The sequence below is a fragment of the Elgaria multicarinata genome, chromosome 1, assembly GCF_023053635.1.
Source record: "Elgaria multicarinata webbii isolate HBS135686 ecotype San Diego chromosome 1, rElgMul1.1.pri, whole genome shotgun sequence".
Lineage (NCBI taxonomy): Eukaryota > Metazoa > Chordata > Lepidosauria > Squamata > Anguidae > Elgaria > Elgaria multicarinata.
Genome location: NC_086171.1, coordinates 167,224,215 through 167,245,332, shown reverse-complemented (window position 1 = coordinate 167,245,332; position 21,118 = coordinate 167,224,215). Strand labels below are relative to the sequence as shown.

The following is a 21,118-nucleotide window of genomic DNA, read 5'->3' as shown; positions in this document are numbered from 1 at the left end:
GCCACACACTTATAGTCTCCTCCTCAGAAGGGACCATTTATTTCCTGTCTGAGGAGAAGTCAGATTTGCATAACGCTGATTGGCTGGCCCTTCTGTTCATCAGAAAACAACTTCCATTTTCTCAGAGCAGGGGTGTGAACAATGGTGATTGGGGGGGCTCTTCAGTCCCCCTCTGCCCAAACCAATTTCAAAGCGGAAAACTATTGGGGGGGGTGTTAATTAAAATATTGCAGTGCCTTAAAGACTTTTATGTCATATGCTTTTTATAGACTGGAGTCCATTTCATCAGATGCATGAAGTGTTATCAGTTGGGAGGAATACATAAAATGGGTGTATAGAGAAAACAGTTGTAAACTGTGGGGCCAAATGTCCATGAAATGCTAGGCATACAGACTGACAATTCTATGCAAAGCTTAAATGTATGGAAGATGAGATTATTCACAACAGCATAAATTGGAGATAATGCAATCAACCTAGGTGCCACAGGAAACTTCCCTCTAGAAGTTTTTCAGAAAAATAAATCCAACTTTTGCCATTTTTTTTAAAATCATGATTAAGGCCATATTCCTAAAGTCATTTTTTAAGGAGTAAGTCCAAATGAATAAGCTGAGGCTTACTTCCAAATAAACATACACAAGATTGTGCTGTAAAATACCCAGTAGTTTCGCAACACATTTGTTGAGAAATCAGAAGCATGGATGGTAGAAACAAACCTGTCACCTAAACATGGAAGACTAATGCTCCCTATGTGCTTTGAAATGTGGTTGCTATTTCCCCCCCCCTTTAATCTTACTTATTTTAATACCAAGCCAGTGACTTAGCTATTACATCAAGATAGATTTTTTTTTTAAAAGAGCCCCAGGAGCACTAATAAGCAAATGGCAACTTAAAAATAGCCACAACAGCAACAGCAAAAAAGAAAAGAGGAACTGGTTAAAACAATCGCATGAGGGGTTTGGTTCTTTAGAATAATATTTTCTTTTAAAAATACAGGAAGAATAACAAAATGCCTACAGTCAGGCCAAAGCATATCAGAATATTTTTCTGCATTTGTTTCTCTCACCTGCCTTTTCTCCTTAGAAATTTTGCAGCTGCAAAGTAAGCTGCTTGGGTGAACTCAGGGTGATCCAATAAAGCTAAGTTGGTGGGAGATCCAAGATATATAAAAGTAACTACTTCTTTGCACAGCACACAGTTAAAACTATATCACTGGATGCCAGGAGATCTGGTGATGGCCACCAATTTAAATGCCTTTCAGAGGGGATTAGACACATTCATGGAGCATAAGGCTATCAATGGCTAGTAGCTAACTTCAGGATCAGAGGCCGCACACTTAGGGACAACAGTGGTTTAGGCTATTGCCCTCAGGTTCGACTTTTGGGCTTCCCATTGGAGGCATCTGGCTGGCCATTATAGCAAACAGGATACTGGACTAGATGGGCCCTTTCGGCTGATCCAGCATGGCTCTTATGTTATGTTCGGAGGAGAGAAGAGCAAGTAGTGAACACATAGCTCAATAGAGAAGCCAGGAAGAACAGGAGCCATAATATTACACCCAGGCTCTTCATGAAACTCTTTTACAAGCATATGAATGCAGGTGAGAGAGCCAGGCTCTGCCTTTGATCTATTTAGTTCTTTATTTAAGCTGCTTACATACTGCTCGATAACATAAAATTTCAAAGTGGTTTACATAAAAATACATAAAACACAACATAAAAACAGTAATAAATACCTTAAAATTTTACAAAAACAGTAAAACAGAGCAGAGCGATTGTAAGTTGGGAAAAGCCTAAGTAAACAGGTGCATCTTCAAGGGACATCTAAAACATGCCATTGTTTCTGTGTCTCGGATCACACGTAGGAGAGGCAGAAGTAGTGATGGCCACCGATTTGGATGGCTTTAAAAGGAGTTTGGACAAATTTATGGAGGATAAGGCTATCAATGGCTGCTAATCCTGATGGTTATGTGTTACCTCCAGTATCAGAGGCAGTGTGCTTATGTACATCAGTTGCTGGGGAACATGGACAGCAGAGTACTGTTGCACTCATGTCTTGCTTGTGAGTTTCCTGTGGGCAACTGGTTGACCACTGGGTGCACAGAATGCTGGTGTGCGGCAGCTGTAAAGAAGGCAAACTCCATGTTAGGCATAATTAGAAAAGGAATCGAGAATAAAACGGCCAGTATCATACTGCCCTTATACAAATCTATGGTGCGACCACACGTAGAATACTGTGTACAGTTCTGGTCACCACACCTAAGAAAGGATATTATAGAGCTGGAAAAAGTGCAGAAAAGGGCAACTAAAATGATTAAGGGGCTGGAGCATCTCCCTTATGAAGGAGGGTTACAACAGCTGGGATTGTTTAGCTTGGAAAAAAGGAGGCTAAGGGGAGAGACATGGTAGAGGAGTACAAAATTATGCATTGTGTGGAGAGCGTGGATAGGGAGACATTTTTCTCCCTCTCTCAAAATACTAGAATCTGGGGTCATCCTATGAAGTTTGTTGGTGGGAGACTACTTTGTTGGTCCCTGGTCGACAGCTGGTTGGCCACTTTGTAAACAGAGTGCTGCATTAGATGGACCCTCGGTCTGATCCAGCATGGCAGTTCTTATGTTCTTATGACTAGATGGACCCTTGGTCTAATCTAGAAAGGCTCATCTTAAGAGAAATGTAGTGGCCAAGAGAACTGAGGAGCAGGTAGGAGCAGGCTGGGTTGATATAAATCAGGTTGATTTAAATCGGCAAGAAAAAAAATCCATTTTAATCACTGATTTAAATCAAGTTTCCCATCTGTACTTTCTTAAGGTAGCGCAAGCTACATGAAAACTATTTTTAATAGTTAAAGCTGCTCTCTGGTTTTACTATTAACCCCTGGTTTTATTGTACTGTAGTATAATAATACTTGTAATAAATAAATAAATAGAGTCCCAATGCATTCATTGGGATTTATTCCCCAGTAAGTGTTATTCAATTGCAGTTTAAGTCTTTCCCAGACTCTCAAATAGGACAGATGTGAGTGGATGGAAAGCAAATGAAGCGGAGGAGGTGGGATGTCTCTTCTGAAGACCGCCTTGCCTTTGGGAACAAAGAGTTTTATTTCCATCCCTGCTGTCACTGATAAGAGACTTCCAGGATATTTTACAGCTTCTGAAAAAAGCTTGGAAAAAATGCAAACACCAGTGTAATGAAGGACACTATGGGCATCCAATATAACCATGCAAACACATATCTGCAGCGTATCAGCACTTTACCCGGACAAGCACACGCATCGTGAATGCATGGAGGGAGAAGTAGTTTGTGGTGGTAATCCTACATATGTTCACTAGACTGCCTGTACAATCCCTGTACACATAAAAACTGCAGACTCATTTATGTATTTGGCTTATACCTCGCCTTTCTACGAAGAAAAATGGCACTCAAGGCAGCTGTTACGTTACACTTCAGCTGTGTATGTGCTGGGGTGGTGGTGGATTTTGCACATCCCGCCCCCACCCACCCCGCCTGCAGAGAGCCTAGGTGCTTTCAGTTCATATGCTCATAGATCCTATACAGTCTACTGGTTGCCACTGCAATCTCACTCCCCCTACTAATGTTTCATTTCATGTAAAGTGCTGTATTCACACTGATGTCCCCACTGGCTAAGGTCCACCCATAGATCTCCTACGAGGGGGGTCGACCAGTGTGGGGGAAAATGGCATAGAGCAGCCTGCCTGTCAGGGTCATCTGGGGAGGAGTCCACGCAGCCTTGGTAGCACTCTCCTCCCAATAGGAAGATGACACAGTGATGTGCTTCTCAAAAGTCCTGGTGAGATGGCCTTGCGAGGTGCAAGCGGCACGTGGGGATTGTGGGAGAGGATGCAAAACGGTGGCTGCCATGGCTGAAGCAGCAAGGCAGCTATTGGCAGCAGAGATCCCGCATGCTGGGCAGAGCAGCCTGGCTGATTTTGGCTGCTCTTGCTGCAGAAGTCTATTGTAGCAGTGTTTTAACCATGGGGGGCTTATATGCAACATGCTAAGCCGCGGTTAAGACCGCTAACCCTGTTGCAGCACATGGTTACTGAAGATGGCTATAACATGGTTACTGAAGATGGCTATAACCCCGGCTAGGCAAAATGCCTTGCACATGACACGCTAAACTCTGCTGGTTAGCCCAAATTGGTTAACCAGCAGGGATTAGCGTGTAATCTGAACAGGGTTATTGAGACACCAGTCACAGTTCAAATGTTCTATTTCAGGGCAGACTGGTGACTGAACTGTGTGAGTGCCCCCATGAACACAGGAAGCACAGGAAGTTGCCGTATACCAGGTCCACTTAACCCAGTATTATCTGCACTGCCTGGCAAAGGCTCTCCAGGATATAAAGCTAAAGTTGTTCCCATCACCTGGTCCCCGGTCTGAACCTGGATCCTTCTGCATCCAAGGCACATGCAATACCACTGACCTACAGCCACTCCCCAGAAGTACAGCCAACCTTTCTTTCCTGAGAAGAGCTTCTCTGGGATTTGAATCCGACACCTCTCACAACTTAAGTGAGAACTATACCTCTAGACCACCCTTCCCCAACCTGATGCCCTCCAGTTTTTTGGGACTAAACCTTCCATCAGCCTTGCCTATAGACCATGCTGGCAGGGGACAATGGGAGCTATCATCTCAAACACACCAGACCCACAATCCAGGCAGGAGAGATGGCCGGAACTGTAGAAAGAACATGCTGGATCAGACCAAGGATCCATCTAGGCCTGAAAGAGGTGTCTGCTCTCCTGTCATGCCTGATAAGCGAGAACTGCAAGCACACCAGCTATACACAACTGTTCCACAGTTTAGGACAATGGGCTCCCACTCCCAAAATGTTTTTAGGAACATAATTCTTCCCCTATAGACTAAACTTTTAACATAGCCCACAAGCAAAATCATTACTGTGACACTGGTCTTAAATTTCCCATCAGAGGGAGAGAAGTACAAGCTGGCATTGAGAATTTAGTCAGGAATCCATTTCCTCTTGTGTCTTATAAATAGAAAACAGAAACATTTAATAGTGCAAGGCCTTTCTTCTTGAAGAGCATTTACAGTGCACCGGAAATTCCAACAGACCTCTTCAAAGTCACCAACAGCTAGGCAAGATGGGTTGATTTAAATCACATGGGAAAAAAGACCTCTTTTGAATCACTTGATTTAAATCTAATTTCCCATTTGAAATGCATACATTTCTTGAAGATGTAGGCATACTAACTGGTTGCTATAGCAATTACGGCACATCGGCTTGCAACTAAATGGAACCTAAATTCAGTCTAGGAGCATAATCCAGAATTCTTGGTCATGCAGCCCACAAGCACTGCAGAATTATATCTGTCTAGAGACAAAATTATTTCTGAGAATTGTTTCTGTACTCTGCCCACATTGCCAAGTACATTGTAGTTTATAATCTCCACCACCACTGTATTCTCTCTCTTAAATGGGCATTGTCAGTCAAATTGTTTCTCCACAGAGGAACATAAAGGCGAATGCAATTCCATCTATTATTCCTCACAGCATGACCCTGCAAGAGATGCCAAATAAGGACAGGCCAGCATGCCCAACTCCACCAGCCAAGAGCAATGAATAGAGATGACATGGAGAAGGAGAATTTCCCTATTTGGGAGAATCAAGAACACATCCAGCAAGTCTTACCTGTAACGTTCCTCCTGCAAGCACTGAGTCATGTAAGTATAGTCTCGTTGCAGCTGGGCCTTGAGGTCTTCCATGGAGTCCTCAAGGTGTGACTGAATGTCCTTAATATCTCTCAATTCTTCTATGATGGTCTCAAAATTATAATGGTGACTGTCTAAGGTGTTGGACTTGGGACTGCCCAAGCCGCCAGCACCCGCCCCAGAGTTGCTCCCTGCTGCTGAGCCAGAAGTGGCGCTGGAGCACTCATCGTCGCTGCCATATTTGGGACTAGACACCAGGGTGGCACTGCCACTCAGGGTCCGTGAGGCCTCCTCAGGGTGCCCGTCATCCAGCGGGTCCTTCAAGTGGGCAATGTTGTCCGCGCTGCCAAATTTGTTACGGATCAAGCTTGCGAACTCACGAGGCTTGGAGACCACAGCAGTGTGTGTAGCTTGAGAAAGGCCTGATAGTCCGCCCTTGACACCCTCCACTACACCACCTCCGAAGCCACTGATGCTGGAACGGACATTGGCCCCTACATCTTTGAGGCCCTGATGCATGTCCCGGAAGACGTCTTTGGGCTGGCGCGAGGGCCCATTTTGTTCAATCTCCTTTAGCTTTTTGTGGTAATGCTCAAGTTTCTTATGCAACTGGGCAATGGTCTGGGCTGACTTCTGGTTCTTCTTCTCAAAGACCTGCTTTATACGAGAGGCCTGTTGCTTGTCGGCATTGTTAGCTAGCTTTAGGTACTCAGCCACATTGTCGTCTCGTGCCTCCTGCTCAACCTTGATCTGCTCAGTGATCTTGAGGATCTTCTGGTGCAGATGATCAATGGCAGCTTTTGTCCTTTGTGGGTCTGGATTGCCATCTGGAACATCAAGGCAGATATTGCCGTCGGCGTCACCATGGCTTGTATTGGAAGGCAGGCTGAGTTGGCTCACATCCCCTTTATCCAACTGTAAGGGTGAGGGAGAGAAGAAATGGAAATTCATGAGTAAAAACTTTGAAAAATATTCTTTCCTTGGGTCAAACACTACAATGATAGACAGGTCCGACACAAAAAGGAGAAATGATGATGAGCTACTGAGAACAGTTAGATAAGAGATGTGAGATTAAAGTGAATATAATCAAATCATATATTTTTAACTGACTTTCAGCTGTTTCATTGCTAAAATGTATATACATGGGCCTGCTACTAAACACCCAACAGAGATGCTTTTTTGAGGTTCTTTGAAGGAAGGGTGTGTTCTTAAGAGCAAGATAACTGCCACTTCATAAACAAGAGAACTGTTAGAAGAATAGATTATGTTTCATATTTTCCTTTTTAGACGTTTGGAAATATAAAATGTTGCATACCTCGTATTATAGCAGGGATATGCAAACCAGTCCTTTCCAGATCTTTGGGACCACAACATCCATAATCCCTGACAATTGGCCATGCTGGCTGGGGCTGATGGAAGTTGTAATCCAAAACACATGGAGTGCAGTAGATGTCCTATCTCTGTATTACAGAAATACAATAGAGCCAAATGGCTTCACAAAACAAATGTTCAGATCCATTAGAATTGTGGAATATTCGGGTCTGAGAGGTTCCAGTGTGACATCCTTCAACATCACTTGCCTGCAGTTCTTATTGCAAAAAGGGAAACTGTCCTAGTTTTACAGTGAACTGTAAAAATGTTGTGTTTGAATACAAACTCTGGAAGCCTAAATGGCTTTCACTGGTATGATCAACACCATTGAAAATATCTATAAATTGTGCCTTTAATGTATTCTTCCTCCATGGGCGAACAGAAGAGGATTCAGGGATCCTGACTCATGGCCCTTTGAGAATCAGCTTGCTCATACTGCTCAAGTAAGGAAAAATAGAAAGCTGAAAGTAAATTTTGTACCAAGTCATATTTAAAGTCATAAGAGGTGAAAGGACCAGAGAGCACCTCAGCATATTCTTCAGGGTTTTATGCATAATGTTCCTGTGTGTCCTGATTTTGCTCAGCAGAAATGCAACTCGGCAGGCTGTCCCCTGACACTAGAATGTCATAAAGCTCATGATTTCATATAGGTTATAGTTAATGGTTTTTGTTTTTTTTAAAAAAGACTTGCCTACCATTGGGCTGATGCCCACTCAAAGCTCCTCTGGAATCTAGGAACTCTATTTACCAACTGCTAGCCTAAAACTCCTAAAGCAGTTTGCTCTCCCATTTGAAGTGTATAACACTAAATACTCACCATTCATGGGCTTTTCTATGTAAATTCTTATGCAAATTCAAGAGGCATATGACTAACTTGAGGACTTCAATCAGGAGATCCGTTCAGCAGATGCTGCCTAATTTACTGCCACCCTATTCTCATGGAAGCTCCTCTAATGCCTTAGAGGGTTGTCACTAGTACTAGAAACGGTGAGTTAAAGGACCAGTTGACACAATAAATATTTTGCCCGTGCAAACGGTTCCAATTATCCTCAGGTTATGTATTCACATGGTTAAATGAAATGTCTGAACTGTATGGTCAAAAATATAGTCAATAGCAATTCCCATGATCACGCAGACAGAATTTCCTATTGCCACAATAATGAGAATTGCAGGTGATTGTATTCATACAGTCTGCATATAAACCACGTTCAGCGCACTAAATGAATGTGTAGAGGGGGGAATTGGGATCGAACCTATTGCCACTGCCTTCTACACATTCATGGTCCTGTGTACACAAGGCCTACATGTGTACAACTGAGTGTGTGCAAAGTCCTATGCACACAATCTATATCCCTAATTTCCCCACATATTTGGGTGTACACATGTAAACTCTGCAATCAGAGACCATGAAAAGTGGAAGTTGGGTTGGGGCCAATGGTCATGACCCCAATGAGGGCTATTACGTTTATTGCTCATGTGAAGATAGTCAAGGCAGTTCATGACTCAGCCCAAAGATATTGAATAAAATAAAGATGTGTATTAAATGCTCATTGTGAGAGCAAAGACCTTGTGTTTGTCATTAACAGAATAGAACCTTCATGGAGGGGCTTATTCTAGGTTCTCTTCTTACAACATTTTCTGTCTAGCAGTATAAGGATTAATTCACACTGTAACTGATGAGTACCAAAGTTCATCCCATGCCAGCTAAACCATAATAGTTATCTCACTCAACTATCACATGATAACTGACGGCTATAATACCTCGAATTTAATTCCTTTTCAGTTCGGAGTGTTTTCAGCATAGTAACAAAAGGACTTCAGTTTCACCTTCTATAGATGTGGCAATTGAAATGCTTGTTAAATTCACAACAAATGGAAACATGTCCTGACATGTGCAGGGCTGAAGGACTGTAAATGAAGTTTACCAGGAAGGAGATTAACCTTGTTTTCCATAAATATATGATGTATCTCCATCAATTAAAAGAAACAAACAAGCATTGCCTAATATGTTCCTAAAGAATAATAAATATCTCCCACCTTTCCAAATCGTGTAATACTTTGCAAAATTACAAGAGCCAGAAAATATTAGGGTCAAATTATCAGTTCAGAATATCAGAGAGTCCTAGGTGCCTTTCTTCCAGCCTACAGAAACATTGTTTGAGAGCCAAGTGCAATTCATACATTCACCAGGACTAGAGTGAATGTGTTAAAACTCCCAAGTGCTTTCAGTGAGAAATTGGAGTCCCACTTTTTAACATCTGCACCAGTATGGCTTCTTGGAATCCAGCTTTAGAATAATGTTGTGTTTTGTGATGATGTGATGATGCCTCTATATTCTGAAAGACTTTTATTCTAGAAGAACCTGACCATAAGTCACACTATCTGAATCACTACAGAAATGGATCTGTCCCCACTTCTCCTCCCTTAGTTCGGGTGACAGCAAGGAGGCGGGTAGATTGGAGATTGTACTGAGTCTAGAGCTCAGATTAGCCGACAAAAAGCTGTGACTCTGGGCCATCGCCCAACCTTGCAGGGTATGAGTACTAGCCCCATTTCCTTGTGTCTGCACCAGTATCTTAGTATATACAATAAACTGTTTTTATCACACATTCACCATGAGGTTAATTTTCCTGTCTCACTGTATTTCTCCAAGTATTCAAGCAGGCTGAAACTGGTGTTAAATTGTCTCTTCAGCTCCTGTTAACTGGAGACGTTTCAGCTCAGAATTTCAAGATCAAACTGCTACGGTCTGGAATACCAGAGGCCCAAATTTTGTGGATTGTACGGAGGTAATTATATCCATAACAACCCTTCTTTGGGAACAGCTGGGTTGTAAGTTTAAGCCACACCAACCTTTGACACCATACCTTACAGTGTTCATCCGGTTCCAGCACGCTCTTCTTTCTCATAGTAGCTTAAGCCTCACTGCTGAGCAAAGGAAGATCCCTGCCAAAGAAAAACCACGAGGAAACGCCACCAAAGCTACAGGAGATCTGCCCGGGCTACTCTTATCTCTCTGCTTCAGACATCCTACTGATGTGTTTCGCTGGGAGATATAGGCAAGCAGGAGGAAGAAACGCAACCCACACACAACTTCATACAGAGCAGCCACAAACTTGCCTAAACCTTATTAGATCAGCAATTTTTAAAAAAAAAACACCAAAGAACTGCAGACTTTACAAATATTGCCTGACGGCCTATTCTTAGCTCCTGTGCTGCTCTGGGGCTTTCCAGGACCCAGAACAAAGTGAGGAGCTTCTCCTTGTCTCTTAACAACTTGCAGGAATTAAACTGGAACCCGCAGGAAATGGATTCTCCACCCCACCCCACCCCATATGAACTATTCTGCGTATGAGAAAGATAAAAGCAACCCAGAGACAGCAACCTTGATGAAGCTGAAAGAGGAAACTGGGCCAATTCATTAGAGAAGTTGCTCAACTTTTGTTTCCATTAGGCGAATATTTACTGTAGAGACTGGGTCAGTAGTTCCCCCTTTTTATGAGACAGCCTGTAGCTCATGCAGAAATGGAGAAACTGCTATTAGGAAATGGAGGAAGAACCCAAGCTACCACTTTAGGTCATATTCAGGAAAACAATCTTTGGTGGTGATGGTGGTAAGGATGTGTATGCAATATTTATTAACAAGGGGTTTTTTTTAGGGCTAAATATCAGAAGCTGTATTGGCAGCCATACATATAAACGGACATAGTTCCATTCCAGAATTAAAACTATTTGTCTTCTACCAGATACACTGAGTATAAAAACAGGTATCCATCATTGCATTAGCCTTCCCCAACACCTACTTGACCGCATCCCCAGGGATGAGGGCTCTAATTTTAATTTCCCATTGCCCCGCCATGCCATTTCCCTGACCAAAATGCTCCTGTCCAGTCCCAAAGCTGTTATTAATCCAGCAGTGTAAAATGATATAATCCTTTTTCTACTGAGGGGTATTAGCAGTTTTGGGAGGTGATTTTGATAAGGGGAAATGTATATGAGGTTCCCCATTCTGACTGTTGCTGTTCCGATCAAAAACAGAACTTGCTACATGCCAGTATCAGAAGCAGGAAGCCTATATACACCAGTTATTGGGGAACATGGATGAGAGGGTGCTGTTCTACCGTGTTGTGCTTGTGGTTCCTGGTTGACCACTATGTGAACAGAGTGCTGGACATGATGGACCCATGGTCTGATCCAGCATGGCTCTTCTTATGTTCTTACATCTGTTTTAAAAGTGGGTGTTTTAAAAGAACTCACTACCACAAGATGTAGTGATGGCCACCAATCTGGATGGCTTTTAAAGGGGGTTGGATAAATTCCTGGAGGCAAAGGCTACCAATGGCTACTAGCCCTGATGGTTGTGTGCTATCTCCAGTATTTGAGGCAGTAAGCCTGTGTGTACCAGTTGCTGGGGAACATGGGTGGGAGGGTGCTGTTGCACCTTGCCCTGCTTTGTTGGTCCCTGGTCGACAGCTGGTTGGCCACTGTGTGAACAAAGTGCTGTACTAGATGGACCCTCAATCTGATCCAGCATGGCTCTTCTTATGTTCTTATGGGTGTCAGGGGGGTGGGAATGAAAGGCGAACTGATCACGGACCTCCCATGTGATGTCTGTTTTGTTCTTCAGAAATCACAACAATTCTGCTAGCCTGTCTTGGGCATCAAGGCTGGCATTAGGGATTGATCTCAAATTCTTAGGACAGCATGAAAGTTTTAGGCACCTGCACTTCTAGGTGCTTCCTGATAGGATACTGATTTCTTTTGTAAATGACATTGGAAAGTATAGCTGGAAAGTAATGATTTAAGAAGTATGAATATGTCCTTATAGGTCTTCAGAGCAATTATACCAACTTCCCAGATAGGACACACTGACTGGACACAATAGGAGGAAGCCTGGCCATGACAGATGAAAACTCTTGATAGTCTAAAATAAACCTGTTCCTCCTTGGCACAACTGCTTATATGGCTTTACTGGAACGCATTAAACTTGTTTCTGAAGTACTAGGTCAGAGTTCCCCAACCTTTTTGGACCTTGGGCACATTTGGAGTGTTGAAAGAGTGTCATGGGAATTCTCACAAAATGGCTGCTGTGGGCGAAGCCTATGCGGCAGAGTCTTGCTATTTACTGTTTTACTCTGTACAGCACCATGTACATTGATGGTGCTATATAAATAAATAAATAATAATAATAATAATAATAATAATAATGACAAGAATCTATGTACAAGACAGAGGTAGTTGGGAACTGAGCTCCAAAACACAAACTACTCTTATGAATCCAAGCAAAGATGGTGCCAGAGGACAGTTTTTCACTTTGCAGACTGGCAAATGCCAAGTTTTTAAAAAACACGGTTTTTAATTTTAAAAAAATATCTGAAGAAATAAAATAAAAATCAGGAGAGGTATGGAGCGTGGTGGGTGCCAAGAAAGGTGTTTCCAGACACACTTGATGAAACTAGGATTTAGGAATTAGAAGACTGTCACACATCTTTTTCTTATTTTCCCTCTCATATCACCCCCACATGTCCCCCCCCATGCCCACCCCCCAAACCGACTTTAACTCAATTCTGGCATTGTGTGACTATCACCACCATGGGCTAAAATGAAACTAGATATAGTCTTAAAGTTATCTAAGCAATGCTAACAGTCCATTTTTGTATGTAAACAGAGCTTTTACTATATAAAGCAGTACACAAGCATTACCAATACATACATGCATACACACTGTATATGGAGCTGCCTTTGAAAACTATTTGGAAACTGCAATTAGTGCACAATGCAACAGTGTGATTGTTAACTGGGACCACACCAGCTACCATTCCATTCCTGAGCACAATTCAAAGTGCCAGCTTTAACCTATAAAGCCCATCATGGCTTGGAGCAAGCTACCCAAAAGGCCTGCTTCTCTAACATGAACCTGCCAAGCTATTAAGATCAAATTCAGAGACCCTGTTCCACGTCCTCCTGCCATCTGAAGGAAGTGGGGCTGTTCTGAAAGTGTCCTGCCTTCTGCAAAGCCTCTATCCCCTATGAAAGTAGAGGTGGACTTTTGGGGACTTCGAGGTAGGAGATGAAAGTCTTTCACTTCAAATTGCAGTCTCAGCAGCTGTGCATTGTTTTGAAAAATCCCTCAATGAATCACAGACGTGTAGTTTATCCAACACAATGGGCCCATTCCATTGTGTTAGAGCTTTTAAAGGTTATCTCAAAAGAAGCTGATAAATATCCACATAGGAAAGGAAAGAGGGGAAAGGTATCATTTGTTTGAACAGAGGCAGAACATGGATGACTGAGTACTTTGAATATGAATATACCAATTAGTGAGACGACCTCAGAAACAGCCAAAAATAGCTTTTCCTTTCTACTAGGCAGACAAAATCCCACAGGGAGGTTATAGGCTCCTTCAATTAACACATGCAAAAGAAACAGTTTCCTCAGCCTTATTGGCTAATGATATTGAAGTAGCATAGAATGTCTACACCCTTAGCATGAGTCTGCGTTCCAGGAGCAACTCATATCTGATAGGAGGTGCACTTCAAAAGTTGTCAGTGTGATAAGATGAGACAAAGCAAAATCGTTGACAATAGAAATGGTTGAAGTGCCTGAGGAAACCCAACTAATGTGGGGAAGTGACTTGAACAGAGGCAGTTGTCGGGGTAAATCTCAAAAGCAAATAAGAGGCTGGGTTTTATCATCCTATTAAGGGCTTCTTTTTCACTTTTATGTGCTACAAAATTATTTAGAGATGTCCCAGGAAGTATTTTCCCAAGAGGTGCCAATTTTAGGGCAAATGAGCAGCGGTGCATCCAGGCAGGTGATTATAAACTAAGGAGTATTGGAGAAGAAGTTCGAACAGATGGTAACAATACCAGATTCTGGCCCCATTTAGAAGACACCTTAAACCACGGCTTTAACCATGGTGGTTAAGCCAGAAAGCTAGACTGTGTTCAGAAGACACCTTAAACCATGGCTTTAACCACAATGACTAATGCAAAAAGCCTTATTCACCATGTTCAGAAGATACCATTTAAGGTATCTTCTGAACATGGCCTGGCTTTCTGGCTTAAACGCCATGGTTAAAGCTGTAGTTTAAGGTGTCTTCTGAATGGGACCAAAGAATTGTGGGCAATTATCAATCCCTCAGGGCCAAAACAGACATTACTTTAAGTACTTAGCTAGCAGCTACATCTTCCTTTCATTTTTACTGTAAAGTAGGCACGGGGGGGGGGGGGGGGGGGCTGATACAGGTTGGGACTCGAAGGCAGGGAGTAGGGGGGGATTTAGCCCTTTCCCCCTGCTATGAATATCCAGAACAGCCGGGGCAAACCTACAATTTCTATTACAAAACAGTGATCTATAAAGTACATGGATAATTATTTGGGATGACACATGGCCATGGCAAGAAATCTCCAAAAAAAAATATTTCTGGTTCGAGTTCTTTAAACATGTTGTGCAGATCTCTGTGTTGCAATCTGGCAATTGAAGATGGTGGGAGGTGGAATAGGAGGAGAGATGGGGACTGAGGATGTAGCAGGGCCTAAAACCCAGGGAAAGTGTGGCAGAGGCTGCGGGAAACAAAAAGGCGGGAGAAATGGGATGGGGAGAAGGAGAAGGGGAAGAAAATGAAGAAGTGGTGTTTAGGGAGAGAATTTGCAGACACAAAGCAGTGGAAGGGAAGAGGCACAGAGAAGCTCAAGTCTTGAGCTGAAAAATGAAAATAAATAAATTGTGCATTTAAGGGGATGTGTGGCTGCCTGGACTGTGCAGAAGTTTAGGAGAAGGGTCGGTGGATTGCCCAATCAGTTTTTGGGGGTGGGGAATCAGATGACATTGCTATTAAAGATCATGAGGTAGAAAGTTGCAGTTGAGAAATCCCATTGTCCTGGGATTACGGTAACGGTTTTAGTCCTAGTCCCAACTTCATTCCCTCCTCTCCCAACTTCTTTCTTGAGAAAAGCTCCAGCCAGTACAGAGTTGACAAAAAGGCTGAGGCAGCTCTTTTAACTGCCTGGATCCTAGAAGGTGCTAAGAGCCAGTGGGAAATAAGAACACTCTCATTGTTGTAGGCTGCCTGTGCAAACATCCTTGGGCAAAGTCATCTATACAGATCAAGAGCGCCTTACCTATTCCACTTAATAGCAGGGAATTTTAGATAACTGGTTCTAGACAGATGAGCATTTTTGACTTTGATGAGGGAGTGGGTTCTGGGGCCTGATTTTCCAGGGGAGGTGGTGGTGGTGGTGGTGTGTCTCATGACATATGCAGGTGTGGAAACCACCCCTCCCAAGCTTTTTGGGGAAAGTCAAATCCCGCAAAAGACTTGGCTGCATGATGTGATGAATACTAGATTAATTTTGAACACAGAAACACACAGTGGATGTGGAAATGGAAATAAATGTCATTTGTTATATAATCAGACTAAAGGGAATAGTACTAAAACCACAGCAGGATAATGGGATTTCTCAGGATAAAACTCTTTTAAAGTCTCATGGATCAGCCACAACTGCGTTCTGCTTCAGATTTCCCATTTTCAGTCCAAAACAAAACATTTTAATAAATATATTCTGCAAAGGCCCAGATCACAAGGCCTTACTGAAATCAGAGAGAGCTGACCTGCAGGCAAGATTTCCCAAAGCACTTTAATGATCCAGGAGCAACACAGACATGGTGCTTCCTTTATAAGGACCACTAATCATCTAGGCCACAATCCTGTGCCAAGTTAGCCACATTTGGGCCCACTAGAAATCAATAACTCTACAGTGGATTGTAGCCCTATGATGGCATGATCTGACAGTAGTAACACAGCATCATGTTTACTTCTGAGTAAACATGCATAGGATTTCATTGTAAACGTCAGCTAAGGGATATAGCTGCAGGTAGGCAGTTTGGATTATGGGAACCAGTGTCCCTTTGGCAAGTTAATATTTATGTTATAGTTTACTTGTTCATTAATTGAAATTGCTAACCCTGCCTTTATTTCTCATCAACAAGACCCTGGAGGCAGTAGACAAAGATTAAAATATAATCAGTATTCAAAATGAAAAACAGAAAACAGTGGACAGGATTTTCTTAACATAGCCAAACAGAAAGTGTGTGTGTATATGTGTGTGTGTGTGTGTGTGTGTTGAGAGAGAGAGAGAGAGAGAGAGAGAGAGAGAGAGAGAGAGAGAGAGAGAGAGGAATTCATTCATCCAAGTATGTCAAAAGCATTCCAGAATAGTGCAGTATGACTTTTACTCTTCAATTATGCAACTCATCAAAACAAAACAGTGATTTAATGAAATCAAACCCAGGGGAAAGTTGTTAGAGTTGGTGATCATGAGCCAATAATTTAGACCACTTCAGAAGTCAGTTTTAAAAAAAGGAGCAGAAGCATATTCAGTGTACATTCCTTCTCAACATGACTCATATGCTCTGGTTGTTTGAACATGGTCTGGACTCCCATCAGTCCCTGCCTGCCCACCACACAGGCTGTGTCAAGCAGATGACCAGCACTGTCAGTCATATTATAACAGTGTGAAAAAGATCTCAACTGGAATGGGTGAACTCAGGATGGGGCCTTCTCAACAGTGCCATTGTTGGCAGATTCAGACAATATAATAGATTAGAGAGGGGTAAAAATGAACTTTACACACTTGCCATTTTTCTACAGGATGGTAGTTTCCAGCAGGATGGAAACTTGTCATCTCCGGCAGCTGTCCCTCATCTTGAGCCTTCAATCTTTTGGATTATGTCCCAAGCCCGTCTAAGTGGAAGGCGTCATTTGCAAATGCAAATCTTGATACCGTGTCAAACTTGCAGCAACCCCCTAAAGGAAATCAATCCATTTTATTGTTTTCAGCAACAAAAGGACAATCTGGATGTCAAAAGCGTTTAAGGGGAAAAGCTATTTAATAATCCCAGCAAACCTGAAATGCCTGTGCAATGGATTTGCCAGAGGGATTAGTGAACTTTCCCCCTCTTGTGTGAAGGAAAAGCTTTACTGTAATTGAAGAAAAATTAAAGTTCTCTTTTATAGAAAGCCAATGGGCTCCTTTGGTGATGCAGCAGGAGAAATACCTTGGTTTGATTAAAGGAAGCAGAGTTCTACCAAAAATAAAAATAAACAGACTCATGTCCCAAAACAAAATGATTTTTTTTAAAAAAGTAATCATTTCCTGAAAGACCATGGAATAAGCAATACAATGATTTATCATGACGATTAAAACATTAAAAGCAGAAATGCTGAGTCTCTCTCTAAAAAATCCAGAACCGTTTAAATGTTTTGTATGGTGGTGATTCCCCAACAGCAATGATAAACTAATATTGCTCCACAGCAGCAAGCCAAGATGCTGCAGGATCCCAATGTAGAATCATATGGCCTGGCAAAGGCTCTTTGATCTATACTGTTGTACTCAGGTGGTCTCTATAGTGTCAAAGCAGCACCTAGTCAATTTCTAGGGCAGGTTAACACCTTTTATGGATCAACACAATGCTGTCCTTGACAGTTACACGTACAAGCCTTACTGGCGTCATGGTAGCTTAACGATATTTAAAGTCGTACCAAAGTAGTTTTTAAAAGCAGTTTAAGGAACCATCCAACATTTCCTGTCAAGAATCACACACACGTGTGTGTGGTGGGGAATGAATGAGAAATTTCACAGAGAGGAGAATCTCTTCTTCCGTTAACAGTGTTACATTCATTCAGAGAACATTCAGTTCATTTCTGGAGAAAGTACCCTTAACGCTTCTGTTTTGAAAGAGGTCCAAAGTTAACAAAACTTAGATGTGCATCTCGTATTTAGGTTTTGGATCCATTCTTAGATTTCCAACTAGGTTTGAAAATCAACATTTGTGCAAATATATGTGCTGTTCTTCTTTTCATCATGACCAGTTGCCTAATTGGTCAGGCAAAAGATATCCAAGCACTATGGATAGCATATGCTCTCCTTGGTGTTGTTACTTTCTTTCCTGCTTCCTGGGATCAAATTCAGTTCTCAGGGTGGTTCCAGACGGACAGCTCCTAGCACTATCAATAAAAAGGCATTGTGCAGTTATTCTGTCTTTCTCTCCTTAACAGATTGTTTGAGTTAAAAAAGAAGGAAGAAGCAGTGGGAAAACACTGGAGGGTTACAAATGGAAGACAATGGGCTCATCTACACCAAGCAGGATATTCCACTATGAAAGCAGTATGAAAGCGGTACATAAAAGGCAGGAGCCACACTACTGCTTTATAGTGGTACTGAAGTGCACTGACAACTGTTGGGGCCCATGACACATCTACACCAAGCAGAATATAACACTATGAAAGTGGTATGAAAGAGGTATGTGGTATGTGTGAATGGGGCCCAACAGTTGTCAGTGCACTTCAATAGCGCTATAAAGCAGTTATGTGGCTCCTGACTTTTATATACCATTTTCATACCACTTTCATAGTGGAATATCTTGCTTGGTGTAGATGAACCCAATGTTGTCTGAAATCACCCCCACCCACATACACAGAAACTCCATGTTTGAAGCAGGGCAATAACATAATAAAACCCTCATCTGGAAGCACGCTCAGTCCCAGGATAGGATGATTACACTACTTTTATTAAAACATTTTACGCTGCCTTTCAATTTAAAAAGACTCCCAGGATGGCGAAAACAATGATAAAAGCAATGTCTAATAAAAACAAATAAGTTATAATAAAACCATAAAGCTGCCTACAGTAATAAAAGACAACTGTGTGATCCCATATGTGTCTACTCAGCACTAAGGCCTACTCAGTACAGTGGGACTTATTTCGAGGTATAGGAGTACAGTATTTATTTATTATTTATTTATTGCATTTTTATACCGCCCAATAGCCAAAGCTCTCTGGGCGATTCACAAAAATTTCAACCTAAAACAAGCTAGACCATGTAAGGACAGACTTTAGGTTTGTGGGATCTACTTTGTTTTGCACCAGGACCCCAAGATTCTAAGAACTGGAGAGCCAGGCGCAGAATGGTAACTTAAGAAGATGGACACAGAATTGCAGAGCAAGGTGCCTTTGAACACGTGTTTGGCACAAGATTTTGTTTTCAGTACCAGAACTGGAATCTGCACCCACATATCCTTTCACAGACAAATCTACTCCTGTTTCCCTACAAGGTTCCTTGACTACAGCAACCTAATTTATGAGGAAAATAAGGCTTCTGGTTACTGGTATTGTTAAACCACTAGAAGTTGGAAACCTTTGCTCAGCTACTGCAAACCACCTGGAGATGGATCAGTAGATCCTGATTTACCTCTGCCCACCTCTGAGCTAGGTGACATGCTGGAAGGCCTGGATTTTTTTTCTTCCAAAAAATGGTCTCTGTCTGGTACTGAAAAGATATCAGGCTCAGTACCAGCTAGCCTCTCTTGAGAAGGCATTCCACACATTGGGCACCACTACTGAAAAGGCCCTCTCTCCAAGTACTTCAATTCATCAAGCAGAGGAACTCAGAAAAGGGCTTCCAAGGAAGATATTCATGTTCACGCAGGCTCATGAGGATGAAGGTGATCCAGGTACATAGAAAGCTATTCAGTGGTACCAGGAACAAGAAGGCTGTGGATTTAACTTTAGTACAGAGTTCTGCCTATATTTTTTCCGTGTCATAGCCAACAACCTATATGTCATGCTTGGCTGATGGCTGTGACCCAACTCAGCAAAATAGAGGTCATCAAAACCACCCCAACTGATGGGAGCTGCCTAAATACTGTTTCATGTACTATTATTATTATATTTATTTATATCCCGCCTTTTTCCCAGTACTGGGACTCAAGGCAGTTTACAAGATCCCACAAACTACAGTGACACTACCTCATCCTTGGATTTTCCTTGTGGCACATTTGTGTGAAAAAGGTTGGCCATTATTAGTCCATGGAAGATGCACTCATGTTAAGATATTTTTTCCTTTCTATCTTGAAGATGAAATAGCATAACGCTCTACTCTTGAATGGACACTTTATACACATCCGTTTCCTTTTAAAATTATTATTATTATTATTATTATTATTATTATTTATTTATTTATATAGCACCATCAATGTACATGGTGCTGTACAGAGTAAAACAATAAATAGCAAGACCCTACCGCATAGGCTTACATTCTAATAAAATCATAATAAAACAATAAGGAGGGGAAGAGAATGCACCAAACAGGCAGTATAAAAGTCAGAACAAAAGCATTGTATGTATCTGCCTTGATAGGAACCTCCAGGAGTGATGTCTCCTGTTAAGTGAATATAGCTACTTGCATTAGAATGCAACATCCTGATAACACATTATCAGAAAAAATTGAGCTGGGAATCTACAGGCATGACTTCCATCTTGAGCAACTCAATTGATAGTAGAGAAATTTAAAAAACAAAACTTAAAAACTGAGTTAAAATAAAAAATTTCCAGCGCTGAATACCAGCCATTCTGGGAAACACATAACTCTGGGCCCCATTCAGCATGACAGCTGAACAGCTTCATACAGTGAGTAATAAAACAAAACAACAGGGAGTTCTGTGTCTTGAATGTGGCCAATGGGCTATATTTTAAGTAACCTTGTTTTACAATGGCTCAGTTGGGGAATAGAAGATCAATACTGAATAAAATACAGGTCAGCAATAATCACTTTGTTTAGAAACAGGACAGGATCAGAACAGGGTTGAGCAACTTATGCTCGAAATAGTAGGATTAAGACATGTTTTCCCAGACCCTGCCAATTAAAAAAGGGAAGGGGGGGGGGGAGAGAAAAAGCCTCCACTGAATACTGAGAATATTCAGGAGAATACTGTGGGCTTTTGGAAGGAGAAAATTTTATTGGCTCAAACTGTAGGAGTTTCAAAAACTTCCGTCCCCAAGTGTATATAAAAAAGCTAATACTACAAATGCACACAGGAGGTTTTAAATATTCCATGTGACGCACACACTGTCAAATGCTAGAACACAGCCCCATCTGGGATGGGCTCACCACACACCGAAAACTTGAGATGACAACTGCTGGAGCAAAAATGACAATGTTGTTCAGTTCAACCAGAGCAGCTGCCAAAGTGCTTCATATTCTTAAATAGGGAAAGAA

At 42.0% G+C, this 21,118-nt stretch overlaps 1 protein-coding gene across 8 annotated transcripts in view; it reads right to left on the bottom strand.

Moving 5' to 3' along the window:
- The window catches only part of TMCC2 (transmembrane and coiled-coil domain family 2), a 71,360-nt gene that overhangs the window by 9,220 nt on the left and 41,022 nt on the right, over positions 1-21,118 (bottom strand). For 3 of the 8 annotated variants that reach the window (XM_063142479.1, XM_063142515.1, XM_063142489.1), the window contains exon 2: positions 5,670-6,604. In XM_063142479.1, coding sequence (XP_062998549.1) covers positions 5,670-6,604 — 935 coding nt within the window. Of the gene's footprint in view, positions 1-5,669; positions 6,605-9,913; positions 10,145-16,695; positions 16,869-21,118 lie in introns of those variants that run through there. The other 5 variants (XM_063142499.1, XM_063142542.1, XM_063142506.1 and 2 more) reach the window with 5 other exon arrangements.